Source organism: Ascaphus truei, chromosome 3 (genome assembly GCF_040206685.1).
Source record: "Ascaphus truei isolate aAscTru1 chromosome 3, aAscTru1.hap1, whole genome shotgun sequence".
In the NCBI taxonomy this organism is placed as follows: Eukaryota; Metazoa; Chordata; class Amphibia; order Anura; family Ascaphidae; genus Ascaphus; species Ascaphus truei.
Window position 1 is genome coordinate 202615198 of NC_134485.1, and position 26025 is coordinate 202641222.

General features: G+C 39.0%; 1 protein-coding gene across 5 annotated transcripts in view; it reads right to left on the reverse strand.

The window, feature by feature from the left end:
* AUTS2 (activator of transcription and developmental regulator AUTS2) overlaps positions 1-26025 on the reverse strand; it is a 1404533-nt gene that overhangs the window by 73517 nt on the left and 1304991 nt on the right. For all 5 annotated transcript variants that reach the window (XM_075589952.1, XM_075589953.1, XM_075589951.1 and 2 more), the window contains one exon: positions 14628-14676. In XM_075589952.1, the coding sequence (XP_075446067.1) occupies positions 14628-14676 (49 nt within the window). The remainder of the gene's footprint in view (positions 1-14627; positions 14677-26025) is intronic.

Below are 26025 nucleotides of genomic sequence, written 5' to 3' on the forward strand. Positions count from 1 at the left end.
AAAGTTTAGCTAATTCCTATGGCATGTTGTGTAGCATTTGTAGAATGTGAGTTTCCATCAATTGACATTCATTGGTTCCTGCTTATGTCACATTTATGACACCATAGACAATACAGCTAAACCCGCTTCCTACTTTCAGTACAAACGCAGTTTTTGCAATGATTTGAAATTCCTATTATGGTCTCCAGCTAGACAGCACATGTGTTTCTTCTGTCCAAGAACATTGCTCTGGTTCCTGTAGAGCAAGTACATATTTTCTAGCCATATCGATGAGTAGCTCCTTAGGAAACATGTCAACTTTTCTAGTGCCCATTTCACAAAGTACAAGCCTCTTGACAGCACTTTCGAGCCTTCTGGTTGATCTGTAGCTACAGTCATCTTGAGAACATTTATCCAGCACTCAAGTACTGTACGTGCATCATAGATGTGAGTTTCATGTAAGCAGCAGACATAAAAAGAGAGTGCCACCTTTACCTGTAACAGCTTATCATATAATACACTATCAGCATTGTTTTGTGATATTTACAGTACTTGCTACTGTTAACGATCTGTACAATGTGTTTAAGCAAAAAAATGCTTTATGGTTATAATTTATCTTTCTTCATGCTCTTTATTTTGTCATTTTTCCCAAGGGAATGTCTACTATACCTAGGTCATAGCCGAGTTTAAATGTCTCTATGAAGCTGATATTGCACAGCTTGTGTATATACAGAAGATAACATATGTCAACAAGACATTAGCTATAAGAATACTGTATTTTATTCTATGATCTATCACTGTGCTTCTCCACTAATTCCCATGATGTATTATTTTGTATACTCCAGTCACTGCGCTTGCCTGAAATGTACTTTCTTTTTCTCTTGCACAAATGGAACGTGGTGACCTAGGAAAGTGAATGCCATTTGACTACATTTCTTTAACCAAAACACATGACATTTCAGGCTAAATCACTGATTGCAACAGTGTGTGTTCTAACAGGCATGTCTCCTCTACCATTGTCTGCTATTAGCCTAATTTGTGCTGAATTACACAGTGCCCCACAGCAAAAATCCCATGTTTCGTAGGTCAAAAATATTTGAAATATTTCATTAGAAGTAAATATTTGAAACTACAGTACTTGCCAAATGTGCGGGTAGATAAAGCAGTTTGGTTAATCTGCATTTAATGGGCCTAGTAACAGCCCTTTGGCCTGATTACCACATGACTAAAAAGAACATGTTTGGCAACTAGTTTAACTGCCACAGACAATCCTGTCCCACTGCTCCAAAACCTACAGGGCTGTAGGGCTGTAACCTGTAGGGCTGCAGCGCTGGGGCGAGAGTTGCTCAGGACTCGCGACGAGTGATTCGGCACGCCCCCCGGCGGTTCAGCCAATGAGGGCGAACCTGCCGGGTGACATCATGGCCGCGCCCCCGTCACTCCCCCGCCACGCCCCCCCGGTCTCTCTTCCTGCAGTGAGCTGCAGACCAGGGAATCGGCTGCACGCGCCGCCAATCTCGGGGGCGCGCGTTGCAGCGGAGTTACCCGGGCCTTAGCCTAAGCTGCTAAAGCTAAAAGTGCTGTCAATACTACACTCTCTTAACAATGCTTTAAAAACTCTGTCTGGTGTAAACATCTGCATACTGTTTTATCAATGCTACACTAGTTGAATGGCTTCAGCGTTTACTCATCTAGAATAATCTCACCTTAGAACCACTTGACTGCCTTATCAATTAACCTGTCTGCCTGTGTTTGTCTCTAATTACCTAATCCTTTATTAATGAAAAGTATCTGCCCTGGGCGCAGAGTATAGTGGTCACAGCACCATTTAAAATTGTAAGCTTGTCTCTGCAAAATCATTAAATACCTAAACAGAATTCAGATCCTGCAGCAGGTTCAATGATCCTTTTTAATCCTTGTTAACCCTTCAGCTCAGAATATACACAAACACACACACACACACACACACACATAATACACATAATACACATAGAAAATGCCCACAGCACTCCAGAATTAGAAAAATATAAAGATACATTTATTTAACACGTCATGAAATACAAACAATAAAATCTGAGTGACGTTTCGAGCCTATAGTTTGAGAAAAGGCTGTTTTTTGGCTCAAAGCGTCACTCAGATTTTATTGTTTGTATCTCATGATATGTTAAATAAATGTATATTTATATTTTTCTAATCTTGGGAGTGCCGTGGACATTTTCTATTTTTATATTGTTTTGATCCGTAGTGTGAACATGGACCATCCAGCGAGCACCTGTTCTACAGCTAAGTTTCTATTCTCATTCTATTTATCTTCAGGGGTGCTTTCCCCAAATTTAGCATTTATATAAATATATACACACATATATTTATATAGCCTATATATTCGGAGTATGAATTCTGGAAATTTTGTTGGGAGTACATGCAGTGTCAGATTTCCCTTTAGGCCCGGAACGGCAAAATTTTGGGGCGGCAAAAATTTCCACCCCCATATGCTTTTGCCGCGCTCGGGCCTATCGGACCTAATGTGAAGGCACTTACATCTGTCGGCATCTTCCTTTCTGTCGCCCTCCTGCTCCTTTGGAATTTGAGTGTCTCGTTGCCATGGCAACGCGCCACCACGACGTCGCGTTTCCATGGAAACGCGCCACCATGCGTCATCCTGTTGCTGACATCCGCGACGTCACTTGACGCTGGGATTCCAAAGAAGCAGGAGGGCGACAGAAAGGAGGCGACCGACACATGTAAGTGCCTTCCCATTAGGTCCGATACATTGGCTTATACTGACTAGTCCAATTAAATGTGTCAATTAATTAGTAAAGAAACACTGCTAAGCATCCTATTTTGTTTAAAAGAAGGCAACCCCACAAAAAAATCATATAAACTCATTGAATATACATTTTGTGGATATGTTGTATTAAACCATCACACTTTTTTTAATGAACCAAGAGCTTCCAAATTGCTTTCACGGTTTGCGCTGATAGCTCCATGTAAAGCAGACAAATTTGCACCCAAAACGCATTCATCAATCCATTAAAGAACCGCTCTCCTCAATGACCAATTCACTTGCAATTTGGGAGGCGAGTAAATTTAGGTGCTCACTGCCGACAAAAAATTAATTCATGACCCCCATATACGACAATCCAGATTTCGCTCAAGGTCTAAACAGCAGAGATTTTCTCATTTGGAAACAGAAAGGTTTTTTCCAGACTTAACGATCTGGAGGGTAGAAATAGCATCAAAACATTCGATCAAAACATTCGATCAAATTAAGTCTGAATAGGACATCCCACATACAGAATTTTTTAGATTCCTCCAGATCAGAACATTCTACAATAAATTTTCATCCCGCCCCCCATTTGACAAATTTTGAAAAACTCTGTATATTAAAAACAGAAACTAGGGGACTAATTCCTCGGCTATACGGAGAGGTGGTCTGTTCAAGTTTTAATGAAATGGTACCTCACCCCGCTGAAATTATCTAAATTTGTTCTAGGATACTCCCCGTTGTGTATAAAGCAATGTGGAGGCAAGGCAGATCTCTTACATGTGCTGTGGTCCTGCCCTCGGATACTCCCCATATGGGAGCAAATTAAAGATTGGCTCCAGAGGATTTTGGGCCTCACAATCTCATTAAACCCCTGGCTGTTCCTACTAAACAGGCCAGTAGAGGGACTCTCAAGAATACAAAGTAAACTAGTGGCGCACTTCGCAACAGAGACGAGGTGCGCGATCACAGCATTATGGAAACAGTCAGAAATTCAAACTATTCCTGCAATCAGAAATAGAATTTGGTTTGTATGCCAGGTGGAAAAGATAACGAGTTTGCTTAATGATACTGGCGCTAAATTTCTAAAAGTCTGGATTATGTGGCTAGCACAAACGGACATTCCAGGGGTGGATGGTACTACAATTTTGCTGTGATAGTCTCGGAAACGCGTTCTCCGCTGACTCAAATCGGACAAGTATTAGCAAAGATACATCTAAAGTAGAACGTTAAGTAGAGAGCAGAGAGGCTGGCCATGTTGGAGACTCACTCTAGAACTTTGGAAGAGAAGAAAATTGGATTAGAAGATGGAGAGGCAGACGGATGGACTCCCCCCTCCTCCCCCTACCCACCCCTCCTGATTTAGGTTCAGATTTTCTTTTTCATACAAGTTCAATTTTATGTATAACAGATGCGAAGCATATGAACATGAAACTATGTACTGTTACATAATAAAAAACTTCAATAAAATTTGAGTTATAAAAAAAAACTGCCATTGCTGTTTCAAAGTTCTTTACTATTAGCTGTTTTCTTATTTCAGGCAATAAGTGAGCAGCAGTCCGTTTAAAATGAACGATATGTGTGTGTACAATACAATCTGGTATAAATCAGGGGTCTCTTCCGCAGACATGTGAACTGTATTAAATCTGTTGGTCAAGGTTCAGGATAGATCACTGAATGCCTATAACGTTAATTAAATGACAGTAAGAAGACAATGTACACATTAGTCACAGAGACGGCCAAAGCAAGCGTTCATGGTTCAGACTTGGCTATGGCTTTTCTCTTGTTGTAGGTTTTTATTTGTAAAACTGTATTATTTCAGCAGCACTGTTATCTTACTTATTGGGAAAGGGGAAATGTCTTACTTGTTTTTACACATTATGCTTTAGATGATGTTCAACTCATACATTCTTACTTTAAATTATGTTTAAAAGAAAAAGAAGCACAACCTCCATAGTGTGACTCTGTAGCACAAATTTAATCAAGTTTAAAAAGAGACCATCTCTAGGACCTGCAGTCACAAGAGGACAATGAAAAATAGCATGTAAGAGCTATATCTCTGTAGAGGTGATGTCACCGATTTGGAGTATAGTGTTCCCCTAAGGAAGTCACGCACGTGACAAAACGCGTCGGGACTCTTTTTTGAGTGTGTTGTCGTCATCACTGTGAGACGGAGTCAGTGTGAGGAGGACTTACATTGAAATATAACAGCTCCTACCTGTATGCCAGCTGTTGTGGATACAAGCCGTTTACAGCTGAGACCGAGACTGGGAACCCTGTGGATTGCAATTACGGCTTTACATCGCCAGAGATGGCCCTATTCAGAGAAATATTCCAACGGAACCTGACGGAATACCCCTCGTGTACCGGTACCGGATTGACACTATATTCCAAATAGGTGACGTCACCTCTACTGAGATATAGCTCTGACATGCTATTTTTCACAGTCCTCTTGTGAGTGCAGGTCCTAGAGACGGTCTCTTTTTAAACTTGATTACATTTGTGTCACAGAGTCACACTATGGAGCTTGCGCTTCTTTTTTTCCTTTAAGTATCCTTATGATGTGGAAACATCATTTTTGAAGCAGCAGTTTGCTCCATCAAGATCATCAACTGGATTTTGGACTTTACGTTTATTTATTCACACTTGAACTGGTTTGAAATATTTATTCACCGTTGTATAAACTCTATTCAATCACATATGTATGGAACACTTCTTATTGATTTGAAATAATCACTTTAGCACATAATCATTTAGTAGCCTAATTGCCCTATATACATATTGTTCACCTAATTATTTAGTTCACCAGTACACCCTATAGTGCTACTTAATTGTTTTTGTTTAAGGGGAACATGTCCTTCACAGCCTAAACACGTAAGCAATTAACTAGAAACTGCGACACAATGATACCAACTTAGTACCATAAAGACATTACAGCCCATTGGCCATAAAGTGTCTTATTCCACTGTAAAGTATCTCATGGTTTAGCACCACTAAATAAATGTCAAGTCTCTAATTACCATTCCATAGACGTGATCACTTTGTGAGTATTCACCGGGTGTCTTTGCTTATAAGCGTTTTACTGTGTGTCCTGAAAAGATGTTTTAAAAACAAGTTGCACTGTACACTGGTATAAATGCCTACATTGGTACCTGTGGAACTTAGTAACAAGGCAATGTATTTTGTTATCACTGGTTTATGATGCTGTAAAACCGAACAAGGTCCCTCCAAGATATATTTATGTTATGTTCCCTTAGAGAAGTCACATTATCTCAGTAACACAAAAAAAAATGATAATGTCTCTCTTTCTTTGTGGTAGGAATTAGATTTTTTTAGCACTTATTTACAATGTGATGTTGCTACACATCTTATATCTCGTGAAAGGCATTCCTATTTCAAATAAAAATCATTTTGTAAACTATAGTACCCATAACCGTTTCTCAAATAAATGTAACCATCCTTTAAGTAAAATGTTTCACTTTTATAGATAGCTTGAAAATTAAACAAAGTTTTCTTTTCACTGGGGTCTATAAACTCTGTGCTCCCATCTGTGTCATCGCATCACCTTATGTATACATTGTCTTATTCTTGTACAAATTCAATTCTATACTGACCTCTAACAAAGGTTGCGTTCTACAACAAAAAGATCATTGGGTGTGCTTCGCCCAATCATAACTGGACCAATGCTTCATTTTAATCACACTGTGATTACTGTGAGTGGGGCCCGGGTAACTTGTTTTATGCTTCATCTCTTTGTTTCTTCCCACAAACAATGTTGGGTCTACATTTTTAATTGTTCATTGGAACTTTCTTGAGTCTAAGGAGTTGGGGTCATTTTACCAAAAACCAAGGTGAACTAATTGGAGTCATGTTTAATTAAATACATTTACAGTCTTTATCTAATCTCTTTTGAGATAACCACTCTGTGTGGGATTTTGCATCTACTGGCAATATGTGGATTTGTTCCAGTTCTAACTTCTTTCCCTTGGTTCTTTGTTTAGAAAGTACGGTAATTCTGATGTCAACCACACAATTAAAAGTAGGCAACAATAACTATCAGGCAAGACATATCACAGGACACCGGGAAAATAAAAACGGATTCATTTTTCACACGCCTGTTCACTGTAAGGATGACTGAGTGTTGGGAAGGAAGCCAATGAAACTGATTACACCTTGCTTTAAAAAAAAATTGCCTGCTATGTGGAACTACCTCTTTAAAAAAAAATGTATACCTCACTCCAAAGCAATGTATATTATTTTATACACCTGTGTATGAAACATCCTACTCCTAAAGTTTGACATTTCAAAAGATTCTTCTACCCTTCAATTTACTTTGCCATGTATCTCATCCTATTCAAACAATCTAATTGCCACAGAATCTTTCAACAGCACATCATCTTAGCACCTAGCTGACAAGATCGGCATTCACCTGAGGGCCTCATTAGACTATGCCAGTTCAGTGGGACAAAAATACCTCAACAATACCTGCTCAACACCCAGATTTCTGACTGACAAGAAAATAATTGGGCTAAACAAACCCAAAAGCACAGTGCAGCTGCCAGAAACCAGTGTGTGCAGCGAGTTCTCCACAATAACAGTCAGAGTTGTGACTGGCTCACGTCAGAGCACATTGTTGAGCCGCAGATAGCGCTGACATACAGTATGGCAATGACAGCTTTAGAAATGGCATACTAGTTACTGCAGAAAGTGAAGTCTCTTACTCATGATGACTACAGCCGGCTTCAAGGAAAGGGAGCAAATTATACTGTAGCCCAACAAAGCATGGACGGAGCAAACTTTTTTTTTAACAAATATTTTATTGCTTTTGTAGGTGACACTAGATCAGGGGGGCGCAAACTTTTTTCCCTGCGCCCCCCTGCCGGCTGTCCCCTCATTCCCACGCCCCTCCCAACCCCAACTTACCCGCGCTCCGGCGTAATGACGTCACGTTGCCATAGCAACGTGACGTCACATGACCTCGCAGCGTCATTTTGACGCCGCGTTGCCATGGCGACGCAGGGAGGAAGCCGCCGAAGCCACGGTAAGTAAGGTTTACAGAGGCCCTGCAGCTCCCCCGGCACTTAATTTAAGTGCCTTCGGGAAGCGCGCGGGGCCTCTGTAAACCCCGCGCCCCCTGTCGGTAGTGTCGCGCCCCACCTGGGGGTCGCGCCCCACAGTTTGCGCACCGCTGCACTAGATGACACTGTCTACTTCAAATACTGATTTGGACTGTGAGAACCTAAATGTATTTAATTACCAAGCCTCCTAACACTGACTAGACTAGAGGAACCATACATAACATGAATAATAAACATTTAACATGCAAGAACAATTTCTTCTTTAACAAAGACTTGTTTGTAGATACAAGCCACTTAATTCAACAGGCTACGTTTTACAGCATATTCCTGAATACAGAGGAAGCACTTATACACTTAGGTTCATATTAACTAAGTAGTGCTCTGCCAAAGGACACTTTCCAGCACTGGAAAGCTACCTTGCAGGCTATTTTACTTGAATGGGCCAATATGATGCCAGAGAAGGTGTCTTTTGACATAGCCCCACTTAGTAAATATGGGCCTCAGTGTGTATGTCCACAACCAATATCAAGTAAATGTATGGTAAACTTAATAGGTGATGCATGGGATTTAAAAAAAAAAATTGTACACTAAACACCACAAAACAAATACAACACATGACAACACCGAGCAAAACCCTGTTGAAATCTAAATTAAAAAGACATACGGAAGATTTTCAATATCACAGTACTTTTTTTTTTCCAGGAACAGTAGGCCAAGAAACGTTTCCAAACTTATCTTGGAAAATGGACCACCTTATTTTTCTGTCTCAGGATGACTAAAGCAAAATACAACGGGCATGTCTTTCTTTACCATTTTTTAGATGTTAGTTGAATTGTTGGTGTATTGCAAGTATGTGTATAGTTTTAATACAATAAACATCTGTTCTTCGTTCAAAATAAATGCAACACAAGATCTGGGAGGTAGCCGTTAGAAAATGTTCTTAGCATGTGCTTTAAGATGACTAGATTGCAACCCTTACGCATGCCTTGTAGTTTCTCTATTGTTGTTGCATGTTGCCATGTTTATAGCATCATTTGGTCCTGTAACCAAGATGCAGAGTATTCAGAAGGTCTTCTCTTGTCATGGCCTGGCTAAGCTCAATAGGCTAGTCACTCTTGAATAACTGTTTCTCTGCAGCCCGTTACCAAGGAGACAGTGCCCTCAGAGAATCAGCAACCTGAGCATCGCCAGCCCCCTATTCTCTTCTGACAAGATGTTGACTGTTAGAGAATGCCTTATCCTCTGGGATTAATAGCTTACTTTGAGAGGAAAAAATGGCGATGCCACTTTAAGGCAAAACGTGAATGACAATGGTTTTGCAAAACTTATGGAAATCTTGTCTGAAGCTGCTTGCTAGTCCCCTAGCTGAAAGAAGTGGCTGCATTTCTTTTAATCTTGTATGTGAATGCCAATAGATCACTAATCAGTAAAACGTGTATACTGTACAATACCCATTTCAATGGAAGAGATGGCTGAATACAAGTGTAAATATTAGCATAGTAGTATCACTGTGCAAATAAATCAAATATAATAGCCGGGTTAGTGTCAGCAATATCTAAACTTGTAATATGGGCACACAAGGTGTCACGTAAAATAATTTACAGAATTAAAGTTGAATCACTGGTTGAGTAAAAAGGTCAAAGTGCCAGTGATACAACAGGTACAATCTGACAGATATAAGAGAACTGTATTTTCAATGGTCCCTTGAAGAAATCCAAATATGTACACTTCCTGCAATCAGTCAATTAGTACATACACTCAAGGCCATTCTCCTTCCAAAAGAGCCCTTGAAAACAATTAATTTTGTTCTCCAGCGAGCTATCTTTTAAGCAAAAGTTTGCACTAAGCCTTTAAACAGCTCCTTCAATCTCTATTCAACACACCTTCCGCAAATAGACATACAGTGGTAGTCACTCACCAGCTGATAGTGTGCTTGTGCGTGAATAGATGCATGTACGTGCAGCTGGAATAACATTCACTTTGCAAGATCCTGATCAAATATGGTAGTGCTCATTCGTGTCATGTCACTCTTACCATCCTCAAGCAATACAGTATGTACAACTTACTATCTGGACACCTACAACTTAGAAGTTGACTGAAGTTATAGACCATTTGGCTCTTCCCGATTTCCCTATTTACTTTAAAACTTTAAACCCCTGTTTAATCTATTTTTGTTTATGTTTGTTCCCTTGTCGTCCACTCTATTCACCGTATTTAGCTCTTCTGCATGTAGAAGTTCAACAGTATCGAAACACTGCATTGTAACGTCAACTAAAGCAGACACCCTGCTGTATTTAATTTAATGTACATGTTTGTTCATTTGAAGTGAGCTGGAATGTTCCTGAGTCAGGGGAAGACGGCTTCACAGAATATTGAATAGGAGTCAAAGGTTGTTAACATATTCTACAATGTGCACACGGCAATTTGCCATGTCGCCATTCCCATCTGCAAACCCTGCACCATTATGCTTAGAACTTTGTCTTGAATGGACAATGTTGTACTTATCAGACAGCAAATACAATTACCCTTCATTAAACTGACGACCTAAGCAGCAAAGTATATTTGACTAGGTTAAGAAAAAAGGAGGAAAGAACTCTTGTGTAAACAGCAGAACAATACAGCTTTATCTTATCTCTAGAACTTATTGCTGCTTGTCTGTGACTGTGTACTTTACTGCCAAAATAAAATAAATTGAATCAACTCACACGATAGCATGTTCTTTCCTAACTCATACTAATTGCTTGGCTAATTGATGTTTGTTGAACTTTCTCCATTTCATTGAGTGATTAGGTACAAAGCTAACAGTTGACATCTGTAGGCGCTTAACTGGCGTCTGTAATTACTGTTAATGTTAAATAATTGTTAGTTAATTGGAATGGTAACTGACTGAATGGAATCCAGATTGTGAAGCACGGAAAAAAAAAGGAACCTATTTAAATAAACATATATTTTGTCGAGAAAACATTTGATTACAGTTGTGAAAAGCTGACAATGGCACTGGTACGTGTATGGGGACCTTTGTTTTTCTGGAGATACAGGTCAAACACTTGAAGGGTTGCCACAAAACTTTGATGCATTCCACCAACCAACCTTTTGATATAAATCTTTCTTAATTAAAAGATGTAAGCCAAAATGTGATTTATGGATTTTTTCTGACGCCTCTTTATATCTTTCTACTTCTTCTGTCGCTTACATTTTTCTTTGAATAGATCAAATATGACTGATGGGATAGTCCCTTCTAGGAAATAAATCAGTGGTAGTTGTCCATGTAATGGGTTAAAAGTAAGTAACAGATGTAAAAAATATTCAGACGTAAAAAATATGAATGTACCCGCGTTTTACATATTTCGACAAGTTAGACATTTTTCATGGTAATTCAAAGCTTTATACGGTTTGCACAATTTTACCTAATCATTTCAGACACAACTGTTTGTGGAACCTGAAATGTACAGGCAAATTTACTTATTTTTATCCAACTCTCACTTTTAGGGTAATTGGATATTTTTAAGGAAAGAAGATATATTGATACGTTTGGCTCGGATACTTCTTTAAAAATGTAGTTTGATTTTTTTTTTAATATAACTATCTGAACCAAAGAGATAACCTGGTAAAGATATCATTGAAATGACAAACTTTCTAAACACAAGAATGTTGTTTATTAAAATAAAGTCAGCTAGTACCAATGGATGACATTAGCTCTAGTTTTAAACAACATTTAAGCAAGCAAATTATCCACATAATATGTATATTTAACACATAAATATGTAGACTATCAAAACAGTTTCTGTTGTGTAGAATCATTGATGCATTCATGAGCTGCTTGGATTGTTACACAGATAACACAAATACATTAGAAAATGCACAACAATTATCTAGTCTTCAGATTTGCCAGGATTAAAGAGTGTTAAACGGCTAATCTAGGAAATCTCATTAATCATATGTAATGTATTGTTCTAATTGGATATCGATGCTTAAACCCCATTTACAATCCTTGTCCAATCAGACTGCTATGGTGAATAGGGGCTTTTAAGAATAGAGATATGGTTCACGGAGGAGAAAATTGACCTTCCTTTCAGCGTTTTCCTTGCTCTTGGCAAGTAACACTATATAATGTGGAAAGCCCTGACTTTTAAACAAGGGCAAACCTGCTTTGTTTAAGAACTTGAGCATGATGTACATCAAGCTGACAGCTTCTTGACAGCCTTGTCAACCATCTATCCAGCAAATCACTAAACACACTGACGTTAAAAACCAACCAGTTTCACACACACAACAAGAGGTCTTGCACCTGTTTTCTAGCAAATATTGACATTATCACCGAACAGTGGATCTTCTTTCAAGTTGTTTTACTGATATTTGATGTCTGAATACTAATCCCCATTAAAAAAAAAATCCCCTAGGCTTTTCTACTCTATCCAAATTCTTTCCCCGCCCAAAAGAAAAGTGACTAAATACCAGTCAGACTAGTTTTTTTTTAGCACCTGGGTATGCATTGGCTTCTTCCCTCATGCATGTTACCAGCAGGAATTAGCATATGGCAAGAAGGGGAAACTCATGAGGAGAGAAGAATGGATCCATTTTGATGGAAATAGAGGGCTGAGGAATAATCTACCATCTACAAAAAAAGCTTATTTGTGTATGGATTCCCAAAGCAAAGCTTAGAGAAGCCGATGTTGATTTTGGACAACACAAAGAGGCCTTAATCCTTTCAAGGGAACTAAATCACAACAGAACAGCACCTCAGAAGAAAAGCCTTCGCTGTCAAGGATGCTTATTCATAACCAAATAGATGCCACAAATCAAACCCTGTAAGTAAACACAAATAAGAATATGGGAAATGCGTTTGATTGAAAAAAGAAAAGAGAGTGGAGGAACAAGGCGGTACTCTTCATCAATCACTTCTCATTCTTCTGGTGAAGAGAGCCCTTCATCCTAGAAACAGACTATCCGATAGGAATGTTGATTGACTGGGTTGGCTTCTATTCTTCTGGCTAAAGCCCAAGAAGGGCCTGGCTCAAATTCCAAAACTTTTTACAGCAAAGTAGGGAACTAAAGCTACAGCCACACGTGGTTTGGAGTCATCTGATCACATCATCTTTATATTGTCTGAGTTATCATTAACATGCTGATTTTGATAACAAAGTCAACATTTCCCTGATTCAGCGAGTGAAATTTTATATATATAAACACACAGAGAGAGAGAGAGAGAGAGAGAGAGAGAGAGAGAGAGAGAGAGAGAGAGAACCTTGCTAAAAGATAATTAAATAACTCCAGATAAATCTATGATTTACTTATGCTTTTACTAAATCCTCTGTATTTAAATATATTTAAAACATAGTATATGACTTTTTTTTTTCATTTTCATACTCATATTAGAATACTGCAACTAAAGACCTGTGATAATGTCTCCTAAATTATAGGAATACCATGGTTCAAAGCCCAAATTATCAACTTTTCTGGATCTTTGAGACTTTCTCTGCCATTATCATTCATGCTTTCCTCAGGCGTTTTAGTAAGAAATGTCTAAATGACTTCTGTTATTAAAAACCAAGTAGACATATCACATAGTTTTTTGGGGGCTTTTGTAAATAGAACTTCAGCATAAGCACAGTATTGATCTAAAAACAGCGACAAGAATTATATTGTACAAACTAGCTTGATTTATTTTAAATATCTGCAGTATACTGACATGTAGTGTCCTTAGCAGAGCCACAGGGAGAAAGTATTAAATCCAGCTGGCCCATTTCACTATACTTGGAAGAAACCCCCCCACCCCCGCCCCCCAAGTGACGACCTATTGGGGAAAACCGGTGAATTAAAGGACACCCCATATAGAAGTTGTGCTTGCTGTTCTTTGCAGCTAAATAATGCACACAAATGTGCAGCAATAGCAGTTTAGAAACAGGTGCAGAAGAGAATCCTGCTGTCTGAGATATGGGGACTGTAACAATGTATTACTTTGGGCGGAAATTGCATGCTGTATTGAAATCCTAATACCTTTGTAAGTTAGTCTCCGGAGTGTATAGTAACAACCCAGAGACAAATAGAAAGCGGCCAACTTTAACAACTATAATGCCCAAGTAATAAGCACTATATCTCCACTGGTGTAAGCAATCTTGAAAGAAATGGGAAAATGTTTATTCCATGCTAACAGTTTATGCTGAGAAAATATCAGCGTGATACTTGTATTGCAGCTAATTCTAACTTGAAGATGTATCACGGTTTGATCTTAAAGCTTCAGTCCAAGCAGCATATTTAAAAAAAAATAATAATAATATTGACGCAGAGTCTCCGGAGCTGAACCCCGTTAATGTCAGCTCTGGTAACCCCCTGCTTGCTTGCATTGTTCTTTCAATATCCTGGACACACGGGTCAATAAAAAGCCTGAAAGGGATGACATACCGGCTTCCTATTGGCCAGCGTGAAACGAGAGCTTTAAATCCACCATTACGAGAACTCAAACTAGCCAGCCGGAGATGCTACTGGCACCCCCTGCGGATGTAAATATCTCAGGAAGCAGGGGGTCCCCAGAGCTGAAATGAACGCAGATCAGCTCCGGAGACCCCCTGCTTCAAACCTATTTTTTTTTTTTTAAATACATGACGTTTGGACTGCTCTTTTAATGTTTCATTACTGTCCTGTTTAACCTTACTTAGAATAAAACTGCCATTGGGGCTGAAACAGATGGCAATGTACATTTTGTCAGCATTGAAGAAGCTGACTGCTGCAATTGGACAGTATACACGTTTGTCAAATATGGAGATTTACAAGCAGAAGACAACTGTGCCACGGAATTGTGGCCTTACCATTATTTGGGATGGTGCTAAATAGTCTTTCTGAGCTGGCATCCGAAATCTAGACAAAAAGAAGAGAAAAATAATGTTACATATAAAAATAACCTTTTTCCAAATTACTTTTTCACGCGACGACGTGAAAATCGTAATATGCATTAATGCCATACTGTAGGTAATAACGTAAACTTAATATAGGTAGGCTTTCTGTTGACTTCTTGCCCCTATAAAGCACTCTAAATTTACTCCGCCTCATCAAAAAAAATATCACTTGCAATTTCATTTCAAGACATGATTTTATGTTTCCGATAGGGTCAAAAGCACATTTTTTCTCGTTTGACAACACAGAACAGGTGTGAGCAAAGCTGTACTGTCACAAACGTTTCCACAAGGTGGTGGTATTTAGCTGTGTACATTACATACAACTCTTGCTTAGGAAAGGGCTTTTCAGATAAACCAAATTATGTTGTATCCAAGCTTATGCACTTTTCCTCTTGATGTGCTGTGTTACCAAATGTGATACAGCTGAAGTAGTGCAGTGGTGTTGTGGTTTCATAGACACATTATTTTTAATCACTCTGTCTCTCTTGGCTCAGCACATTTCTGCTATGTTGGGATTTTGCTTAACCCACAGTGATTTTTGATTTGTTTATAGTGTATGTGTGTGTGTATACATACTTGAACTTGTGAGCTGCGTACATAAATAAACATGTCACACCACAATACATATGCACGCTATGTACACATATATAATGTTCTTATAAATGGTATATTACATTTGATTGAGCTGGTATTCTTTACACTCTTACATGTTTCAGCGGAACATGTAAATAGTACGGAAGTGTCTATTCCTGTGATCTCCCTGTCATATATAATTAATGGTTACACTGTTTATTACAACGCTGCCTAATTACTTATACAAGTTTAAAATATGTGCATTATTTGGGGGAATTTATTGGGTCAGTGGTTGTAAGAAAATGTCAAGTGCAGAATTGTCTAGCGCAGTGTTTGCCAAACCACTTCTTGGGACCCTACGGCCCACATATGTGCACAAACGTGTGTTCGGCAATTCGTTGGTTATTCCTAAAATCTGGTCTCGCTGGTTGCTTGAAGAAAGCGTCGGAAAAACACTGGTCTACAGAAGTGTTTGTGCCTTTTAGTTACCGGGTGACTTTGACTTCATCAACAGTATTGATTTGTTTTGATCTCCTGGAGGTCAGAGGTCACCGCCTAGAGACCATGCACTAAACAGCCCTTGACAGCACAGAAGTGCTGAAAAGCAGTCCAATCATACAGTGAAGACCAGTATAGGACTGTGACCTTTACATAGACCGTAGAGTAATACTGTATTAAGATTATGTTACCTGTTCCTTACTGATATTAAGATTACTAATTATGCTTTTTTACACGGTTCATGCCACTGTCTTAGCGGTGCGGAGGGTGGTGGGAGGAGAAAAGCAAGTAAAATCTATGAAGCAAACACTGTCATTACATGTACTACATTTGCAGTTCAAAGCCGTCGATATCCACATATCAGTACAACCACACATAAGCCACAACAATGGTATTATGCATAGCCCATGTGTAATCATTTCTAATTCTTGCTTGACTTTTTCGTTGACTTGTTTGTTGGATTAAACCGTTTAATACAATAACCCACACAACCATAAAAAAGGAGCCTTTTCACGTACACTAGGAAAGTGTACACTGCATATTTCCTCACAGGGCTTGACAAATATTTGGGAAAGTAAATCAGTGCCCAAGCCAGTCCTGTGAAACCCAATTCGACTTTGTTTGCCATTAATAAAAAGGGAAACGTTGAAAGGCATTCAAACGCATTCGCCATTCTCTGCAATAATTCCTAGATTTGTAATCTATGCATTTATTACCAGTTTAGCGGCAGAATGAAGTTCACTGTGGAAAAAGAATTAAACATATCATGCACTTAATGGGTTTAATATGCCACACGCCCAAGACAAAAATAAATGTTTTGATACATTTGTACTTTTCCATTTAAGTATTGTGACCTGGATCCATTTGAACTAATGTGATATGTTGTGATATGTCTAATACAGCAATATAGATATAACCAATATGTAAGTAATACCGCAACATTATTCTAATACAGTAAACAGGCTCCTTTTTCTGCCTTATTTAAAGGGAGAGGATACAGCGTCTCTGTTCCCAGATTTTTCATTCAATGCGTTCTCATGCCATCTAAGAAATATGTCTACACACATTGATTAGACCACACTGCGCCAGGGAAAAAAGATCATTCCAATAATACTAATTAATTTGTATCATCTCTACATTTAGCCAGAAGCTCTTCCGTTGCATCCAAGATATATTTTATCATTCTTTATTTCCAACTACTTTTTTTTCCCCTTGAAGAAATACACTGCCAGGGAAATATATTTATATATATATATATATATATATAAATATATATACCATTTTTTTCTGACAAAGAACAGAGCTGAGCGCGGAGAGACTGTAATGCCCAATGGCGAAGAATGTGACACGTCAAGATATGTTTGTAAAGGTTCTTTCCTGATTAAGCTTTTCAACTGCTAGTTTATAGGTTGGTTGACCATAAAATTGACCTGCAATAAATTAGTGCAATGGAGATTTGTTTTTTCTTCATGTAGAGTTGCATAATCACTGTGTGCAAAAGGTGACACATGTCACCCACTTCAATTTAAAACAAACAAGTGTACATGCAGCATTTTTTTTTTTTTGTGGAAGGTAAGTCTCAGGGCAATGTTCAACTAACATAAATACTATTATTTCATACCTCAGTCTTACCCTACTTACAACTGTCAAGATAGCTGTATAGATAGCTGTATAGATAGATACCACTTAAAATGTTAATAATAATACATTCTTTAAAATAAAGATTTATCATAGCATGCACAATATGCATAGTATATATAAAAATGTATAATGTCTATGCATTTTTACATGCAGACACTGCTAACACTTCCTGATAATTTGTTCACTGTGTTGGGAGAATGAAAAAAAAAATCCACATTTTCTTTTCTTTGTGCTTAGGTTTCCTTTATAACAATTGCTGGTTAAAATGATTATATTCAAAGGACTATTTGAAGACATTACAATTTTAACGATGCATAGGCTTTTTTTTCTCCCCCCACTTATTCTGCGGCCCAGCAATGCCTATTCAAATCACAGTTGTTAAACTGATTGTGACTATTCTCTCGCTGTCAGTTGTTATTAATGACTACAATGACTATCACAAATTCATATAACCAAAATTAGACTCCTTAAAGCAATCAGGGAAAAGGGTAACCTCATTTCATTCAGCATGGAAGTTTTAATCAAAGCCATTATAAGGAATTTTACACCCCCCAAAAATAAATCAGGTTATTTTTCAGTGACAAGGACTGAATGGAAACATCTCCTTAGACATATTAACCAATATACATCATTTTGAAGGCCAATATGAAAGATTACTACAGCCCACAACATAAACTTTAGTGTCCACTGTAGCTACCCCAGCTACCCCACAGGATACATTTCTCTCTCATATATAAATAAATAAACTATATATATATATATATATAGTTTTTTTTTTTTTTTTTTAAACATAACCCTAAGCAGCACAGTGAAAATAAAGGGTTGCAAATCCATTGTTTGATTTCTGTATGTGCAGGACATTGGTAAATCCTGCCATAGTCAAAGGGGGTGGGTTTCATTGTTGGCTAGGACAATACATGCCGTTCACTTTTCATGTATTTGTATTTTCTTTTTTTTAAATGGGGTTTTCTTGATTTGGACAAATAACTCCGTTTCAGGACATCCAACTTATCCTGCACCCACTATATGTCTGAAAGGGGCTAGTATCTGGTCTACAAAATCTATATGGTTCGGCGGGGGTGTAAAAATAGACGGAGAAGAGGGTGTTAGGAAGGGCAGTCATGGATAGAGAGGGCAGCTGTCTCTCTGCTTAGCTACTTTCTGCTTTCCCTGCCCAGTTGGGACCCAGATCAAAGCAATCTCTCCAACATATTGTTTCCCGGGAAGTACAGTACAAAGCAATGCACAAAAGGACGTGGCAGGCAACCACTTCATGAAGAAAGCGAGCCCATTATGGCAGACACATATATTCTGGAAAAGAAAATATAAATACTGTACCTGCAAGGTTTATTTGCTTAGTCCATCTGGACAGACTACTATTGTTCTTTTCTTTTGTTGTATTTGCTGTTATTATTATCATTGTATGTATGTATTGCCTTTTTATGAGTATAGCTTCGTCCCAAGGACAATCCATGCCTCCTTTCAGAACCATGGCTTGTCACTGGCATTGAAGGGGTAACAAAAATGATAACTTATTTTATCCCCTCCATTTCAAATGGTCACTTTTTAATTTCTCCTTGGTCCTGAAACCTTGTTTTAAAAAAAAATAAACAACCCAACAACAAAAATGTTATGATGAGATCCAATTTATTTCTGAACAGCTTTCAATCTAGGAATAAGCAGTAACACAGCAGAATGTGTTCCAAAAGAAAATTGACATAAATCGCTTTAAAATCAATATACTGCTGAATTTTCTTCATTTAGGTTTTTTTTGGACAATCTCTACAATTTCCACCTAGAGAGCAGAATGCCCGACACAATCAAATACATTAAACAACACACATCTAGGGACATTTTGTTTTGTTTTAAAGAGACCTAGGACAATAAAGGGTATAAGTGACATGCAAAGAGAAATCTACTAAATGACTTATCTCATACCTGCTTCTTCCAAACAGATCGGGTTTTAATGCTTCCAGTGCCCCGATCTGAGCATCCAGACTTTTCCTTGCCTTTGGATTTCTTCTATACACATAAATAATACAGTATTTTAGCCTCGGAGTAACGCGCAGAGTAATCCATGAAAGGAGGATCCCTTCCACCCATTGAGAATAAATCCAGACATCCTTGTTTCAAAATAAAAGGACAGTGGAGAGGGGTTTGTGTGTGAGTGGGTGTGTGTGTTATTATGGTTATTATTATTATAATAATAATAAGGGGGGAAAGGAACCTTTCTTGTTTAAATCCTTGGTGGTGACTGCAATGCACGTCCAAGGGTTAATAAATGCAAGGAGGCAGAAGGGAATCAGAGCAGCAGCAGCAGGACAAAGAAAGCCATGTGCAGCAAGGCAGATCCTGATCCCCCTTCAAGCAGACAGATAGGCAGCAGCAACAGCAGCAGCAGCTTCCCTCCCCTGCCTCCTGCTCCTCCTCCGACACACACAGCCTCACAGCCCCAAGCACTGCTCCCTCACCCTGCTGCTCCTCACAATCCCGGGACACCCCCTCTGAGATCAGCAGCAGCCGCACCAGCAGCTCCGGGCGCCTCTCTGATCACAAGATCTTCTGCTATGGACTCCTTGCCTTGCCACAAAAGTGCCAGAGAAGAGACTCACTTCGGTGCCTCCCCCCTTTCTCTCTTTTCTTTCTCTCTTTTTCTTTTTGAACGATTTCAAGTAAATTCCATCGGGTAATATCCTTGGTTAAAACAAACAACAACAAAAAATCCGATAGGGTTTATTATACAGTTTAATTGTATATTATATTAGTATTGTTTGTTTGTTTTTTTCTGCTAGGGTCTTGGTTTTACAGGTCTTCTTTTTGACGGTAAAACAAAATCCTCAAAGCATTTCAGTCTTCTAGCAAAGGAGAAAGTCTGCTTTCCAGGTGGCAACTCTTTTGCAGAAAGGTTTGTGCCCCTTGTCTCACAGAGTCTCCTGTGCTGTGTAATAATAATGGCCACATGCAGATATCCGGCAGTCAGTCAGAGAGAGAGCCAGTCACACTGTAGTTTCTTTCTCTGGCTCTCTATGTGTCTCTCTCTCTTGATTTCCAGGCTGAATACAAGTGCTCATTCATAGACTGCATTCCGGAGCTAGGGACATCCCACAGGCTCAGCCAGCTCCTCCTCTTACTTCCTGCATCAACCTGACAATCATGGATCCACCTTTACCCCTGTTACTCTCCCCTTTGCATCACCTGGCTCACTATCCCCCTGTTATTACTAACACAATGACGAAATGCTAATATTATTAACAATTACTATCATATCATACCCACCAACTGTACCCATTTAAAATGTGCTGCACCTATTAAAACCAGCTGTACGTACTGTATTTCTGTCTTTGTGTGAGAGACGGTGAGCTACCTGACTCCCATTGGTGGAGGCTCTGAACAGCTACCGTAATTAAACAAGCATGAAGGTGACGAGCGTGTTATAAGGACATTCTACTTGATGTTCGTACAAATATATATTAATGCATAAGAAAAATACAAGTGGATTTTCATTGTGAAAGGATCGATGTATACGAGATGCTCCTGTGTCCCACAGTGACAGAAGAACTAAAGTGTACCTATTTTTATGTGCTTAATGTTGGAGGGTCTGTATCATTGTTGTATAGATCTGACCATACATATACTGTATACGTATATAGTCTATGTATTGTTGGATAAGTACACAACAGATTACTGATGCAAATGCAGATGAACAGCACAAGGCATTACATTATTTGTTAGGAGAATGGAACGCACTGCCACATAAGTTTAAAATATCAGTGTTTTTTGTGTTTTTTACTATATTTACGGAGACCGTAGAAGAAAGAGTAAAATGTTGTAGATCTGAGTGTTTAAGACTATGAAATAACAATTTCTGAAAGGATAGTGTAGGTGTCCTTAAAAATGCATATTTTAAGATGGGACTTTTAAATCAGAAGACAAAATATCATGAATGAAACAACCGTTAACAGATGTCCAAATCAGTGAAATAATAGTTAACTATATAAAGTATATCTGCATGAAATATTAATGCTGTGGTCCCATAATAGCTCGCTGATGCTATATTTATTAGCTTGAGCAATATCCGCTGGTACCCACATTTGATGAAATAATTCATATTACTTTGTTTATCGACCCTTCTGTTTTTGACCATTTGCTTTGTCTTTGATACAAGACCTGATCTTGGCAAACACTCTTGGAATGGGGAGTTCCAGACATGAAGCATAGAGAAAAATGTGAAAATGATTTTAGTTGAGGAGAATTAGAGATGAATGAGATGCACTAATGTTGAACATTAGTACAGAACTGTTGCAAGCACAGAAAGGGAATATAGCTGAGAGGAGAGGAAGTGCATGGTTGTCATCATTTCACTGTCCTTGCCTCCCATCATGCACTAGGGGCATACGTGAGACAGCAATAGACGTTGGAGTTCACTCAAAGATCACTGGATCGCTGAAGCTGCATGCTGCTCTGCAAATTGGACTTTTATCACTACGTCATAGCCCAGTGTCACTTAGGGCTGTGACCCCTCCACTAGATTTAAATTATCCCCCTTTCTATATACTTCAAAATGCAATTAAAAATTATATATATTTTTTTTAGTTTGAAGTGTGATGGTACTACAAGCGCCACTCGTTTTCAGAATTACAACTGCAAAACATTTAGGCGCATATTTTAGAAATACTCTTTTTCTTTCTGTTTTTACATATGAAGTAGAATGTTCTAATATGAATTCCACAGAGATCTGCTTAAGAGTTTTAGAGCTTCTTGCAACAACAAAAAAGCACTACACTACTACCTTTTTAAAACAATATCACCACAGCCCCACACTCCTGAATATCGGAATATGACCACAGCCCCCACCCTCCTGAATATCGGAATATGACCACAGCCCCCACCCTCCTGAATATCGGAATATGACCACAGCCCCCACCCTCCTGAATATCGGAATATGACCACAGCCCCACACTCCTGAATATCGGAATATGACCACAGCCCCACCCTCCTGAATATCAGAATATGACCACAGCCCCACCCTCCTGAATATCGGAATATTACCACAGCCCCCTCCCTCCTGAATATCAGAATATGACCACAGCCCCCACACTCCTGAATATCGGAATATCACCACAGCCCCCACCCTCCTGAATATCGGAATATGACCACAGCCCCACCCTCCTGAATATCGGAATATGACCACAGCCCCCACCTTCCTGAATATCAGAATATGACCACAGCCCCCACCTTCCTGAATATCGGAATATCACCACAGCTCAGACCTTCCCGAATATCGGAATAAGACCACAGCCCCACCCTCCTGAATATCGGAATATGACCACAGCCCCCACCTTCCTGAATAGCGGAATATCACCACGGCCCCCACCCTCCTGAATATCGGAATATCACCACAGCCCCCACCCTCCTGAAAATCAGAATATCACCACAGCTCAGACCTTCCCGAATATCGGAATATCACCACAGCTCACACATTCCTGAATATCGGAATATTACCACAGCCCCACCCTCCTGAATATCGGAAAATCACCACAGCCCCACCCTCCTGAATATCGGAATATCACCACAGCCCCCACCTTCATGAATATCGTAATGGAACATTTGGTTGAGGCAATTTCGCCCCGACCAAATTGCCGCTGGCGTTCGACCGCAGATGGACTCTTCGCCACAGACGATCCGCCACTGGAATCCCTGCCGCTTGTAAGGGAAGTTTTATTACTGTTTAGTGATGGGGGTTAGTTAATTCAAGGGTTTTTAGTGCTTAGGGTACTAGGTTAATTTAAGCGGTTTTAGCAGTTAGGGTAAGGGGTTTTAGTATAAGGGCTTAGAGTAGGGGATTTTAGGGTAGGGGGTTTTAGGGTAAGGGCTTATGGTAGAGGGTTTAGACACTTACCTTAGCGGCAAAGTGGCCGGCGGCAGCAGGTTCCGGTGGCAAGGTGAGTCGCAGTAAAGCGGTCATTTGGCCGTGGCGAAACGGCAGCGACCAAATGTCCTAGATTGCCTAAATATGGCCTTCTTTTTTCCTTGGGTCATTTCTTATCTGTCTTCCTTTTTTTCGGAAAGAATATCAACAGCATGCAACTGTTTTACTACAAATGACCCACTGTTGTGACAGCTACACAGCAGTGACAATAATGCATCAAAGACAGGATCTTCAAGAACTCAAACGTCCAGATTGTCACAGCTACAAGAAAGGATTATTATTGTGTTTGAGACATTTGATAAAATTCCCAACTCCAACTGTGAACTATGTTGCAGCCCAGTAGTATTGCTATTTCATGATTATGTTTGTGTGCTAAACCCTGTACTGCTGGAGAGGAAGTGTGATTAATTGTAGGTCTTTCCAACATCGAAGAGATTAAAGATACAATTATGGGGACTGTATAGTGGTGTTATTGGTCCTATTCAAATGTTTCAGCGGATGATCCCTTAATGTCTGTTATTTGTGTAATATCCTCCTCTGTTGGCAGGGTACACTAGGCAAGGTAAATCTGAACGGACAAGTATGGTTACTGGTTGGACAGCAAAGCGAGGTTATGAGTGAAGTTAATAAAATGTATTGTCAGTTCTCTGAATGGAATGGAAACGCGGTGTCAATATAATGATTGTTGTAGTATGTATGTTAAGGCAGCAAGCAACAATATTCATCTTCACATTTTAAAAGTACATTCTTTATGTCTCAATCTCATGATTATATAAGATACTATGAGTAATCACCACTTCCCTGTTTTTTATTTTTATTATAGTTTTCATTTTAGTATTTAATTATTTATCCATCCTCCTTGACCTCCCCTCCCTTGAAACACACATTACTTTTCCATTCTGATTCACTCACTCGGTTTTATTATAATGATAACTTTATTTATTTACTATTTACATACAGTACACATTTGCTTTATTTATTAGTAACTATATGTACGGTTGTAGATGTTTTTGTATTATGTAGGGTGGTATCTGTATATTTAAAAATCAATAAAATGTAAAATCACAAATAATAAAATAAAAGCCTTTTCTAAACTCTGTATTTTTTTATTCCATTTCTTATACCTCTTGAGATTTGGAGGCATTGCAACTCCAATCCAAAATTTGCAGTCTTTAAGATAGAGGAAATCTATATTGGTGTCAACTGTGGAACTCATCAAGAAGGAGACAGGATAGCTTTACATTGTAGAGAGTTGTTGTGATTAGAGATTGGCAAAAATTTTGGACGGATTTGGATCCGCCTCGGTTTGGCTGGTTCATTTGGTCAGCGCATTTCTGCTAAAAAATCCAAAACGGCCTTTTCCGTATTTTATTTTCTATCACTGACAATCCATGCAACGAATTCATAATCCACGGTCGGTGCGTTATTAATCAGCACTCAGATTAAATCCGAGGGGGGAGAGAGAGCGCAGATTTCTAACAATCTGTGGATTTATAACAATCCGTGGTGTGGATTTTGGATTTCATATTGTATCTAAGTGCGGATTCTTACAAATCCAATCGGATTTTACACAATGGTCGGATTCGGATGAATCCACTTGGATTGTTTAGTACCCACTCTGCAGGCAGAGTTTATCCTGCAAAACGGATTTTGCAAGGAAAGCCCAGGAAATTCCAGGGGAACATATTTGGACAGTTCTGCCCATCTCTAGTTGTGATGCAGCAAGGGTTTGTAATTCCCATCCAGTTCTGTACTTTAACCATTACACTTCTCCCATCCATTGATTCATTCTCAGACATATGTTGGTGTGGAATATCATTTCACTGACAAAGAAAAAAGGACATTGGTCTTTCTATAGTATTATTGATTTGAGCCTCCTTAGCTCTATCTCTGTTGTAAATGCTGCTCTCTAATCTGTTGGCAAAACGAATGCACATTTAACGGTATCTCAAAATATCGTTCTTTGCTAGAGTTGTTCTTTTATGTTCATGCTTTGCTGGATCCCATTGGCATTCTGGTTTTTAACTCCCAGAAGAGTTAAAAGTAGGTAACAAGTCAACACGTTAGAAGCTGCAAAGATAGAGAAGTGGTGGAATAGTCCCGGGAGCCATTATCAGTGGCTACCAGGGTGCCACAGTATCAATTTATATGATAAAGCACTCGGCTGACACCAGGAAAAAAATGATAATTCTTTTCCTCCCTCACATCCCCCTCCCATCTTTTTTTTTCACAAGGAGGCTTTTTACACTCATTAAATGCAACCTTATCTCAGAAAGACTGCAATCCTCAGCAAATGACAAGTGCGCCTAATCTCATTTTCTGACAAGCGATTCTGACAGCACCTTCCTTTTGATTTCTAAGACACGTAGCTAGACATATATTAATCTGTCAATCATCGCCCCAAGCCAGCATGGGGGAGGGTTAGAATGGGAGAAGGTGAACATTAGTATGTCTGGTTAAAGAACAAGACATGAGGCTAGAGGAAAAATTACTGGGATTTGGGAGCTAAAAAGAAAAGAGTGGGTATTTTTTTATTGTTGTTGTCAGGATTACGACTTTTTGTTTAACATGGGAATGATTGGAGGCAACAATTTCTTCATGATTACCTGTTTCCCTGAAACTGCTGTCTTGAGTGGTAACGGTTTAAAGCAGCGAAATCCTCCTATTGTA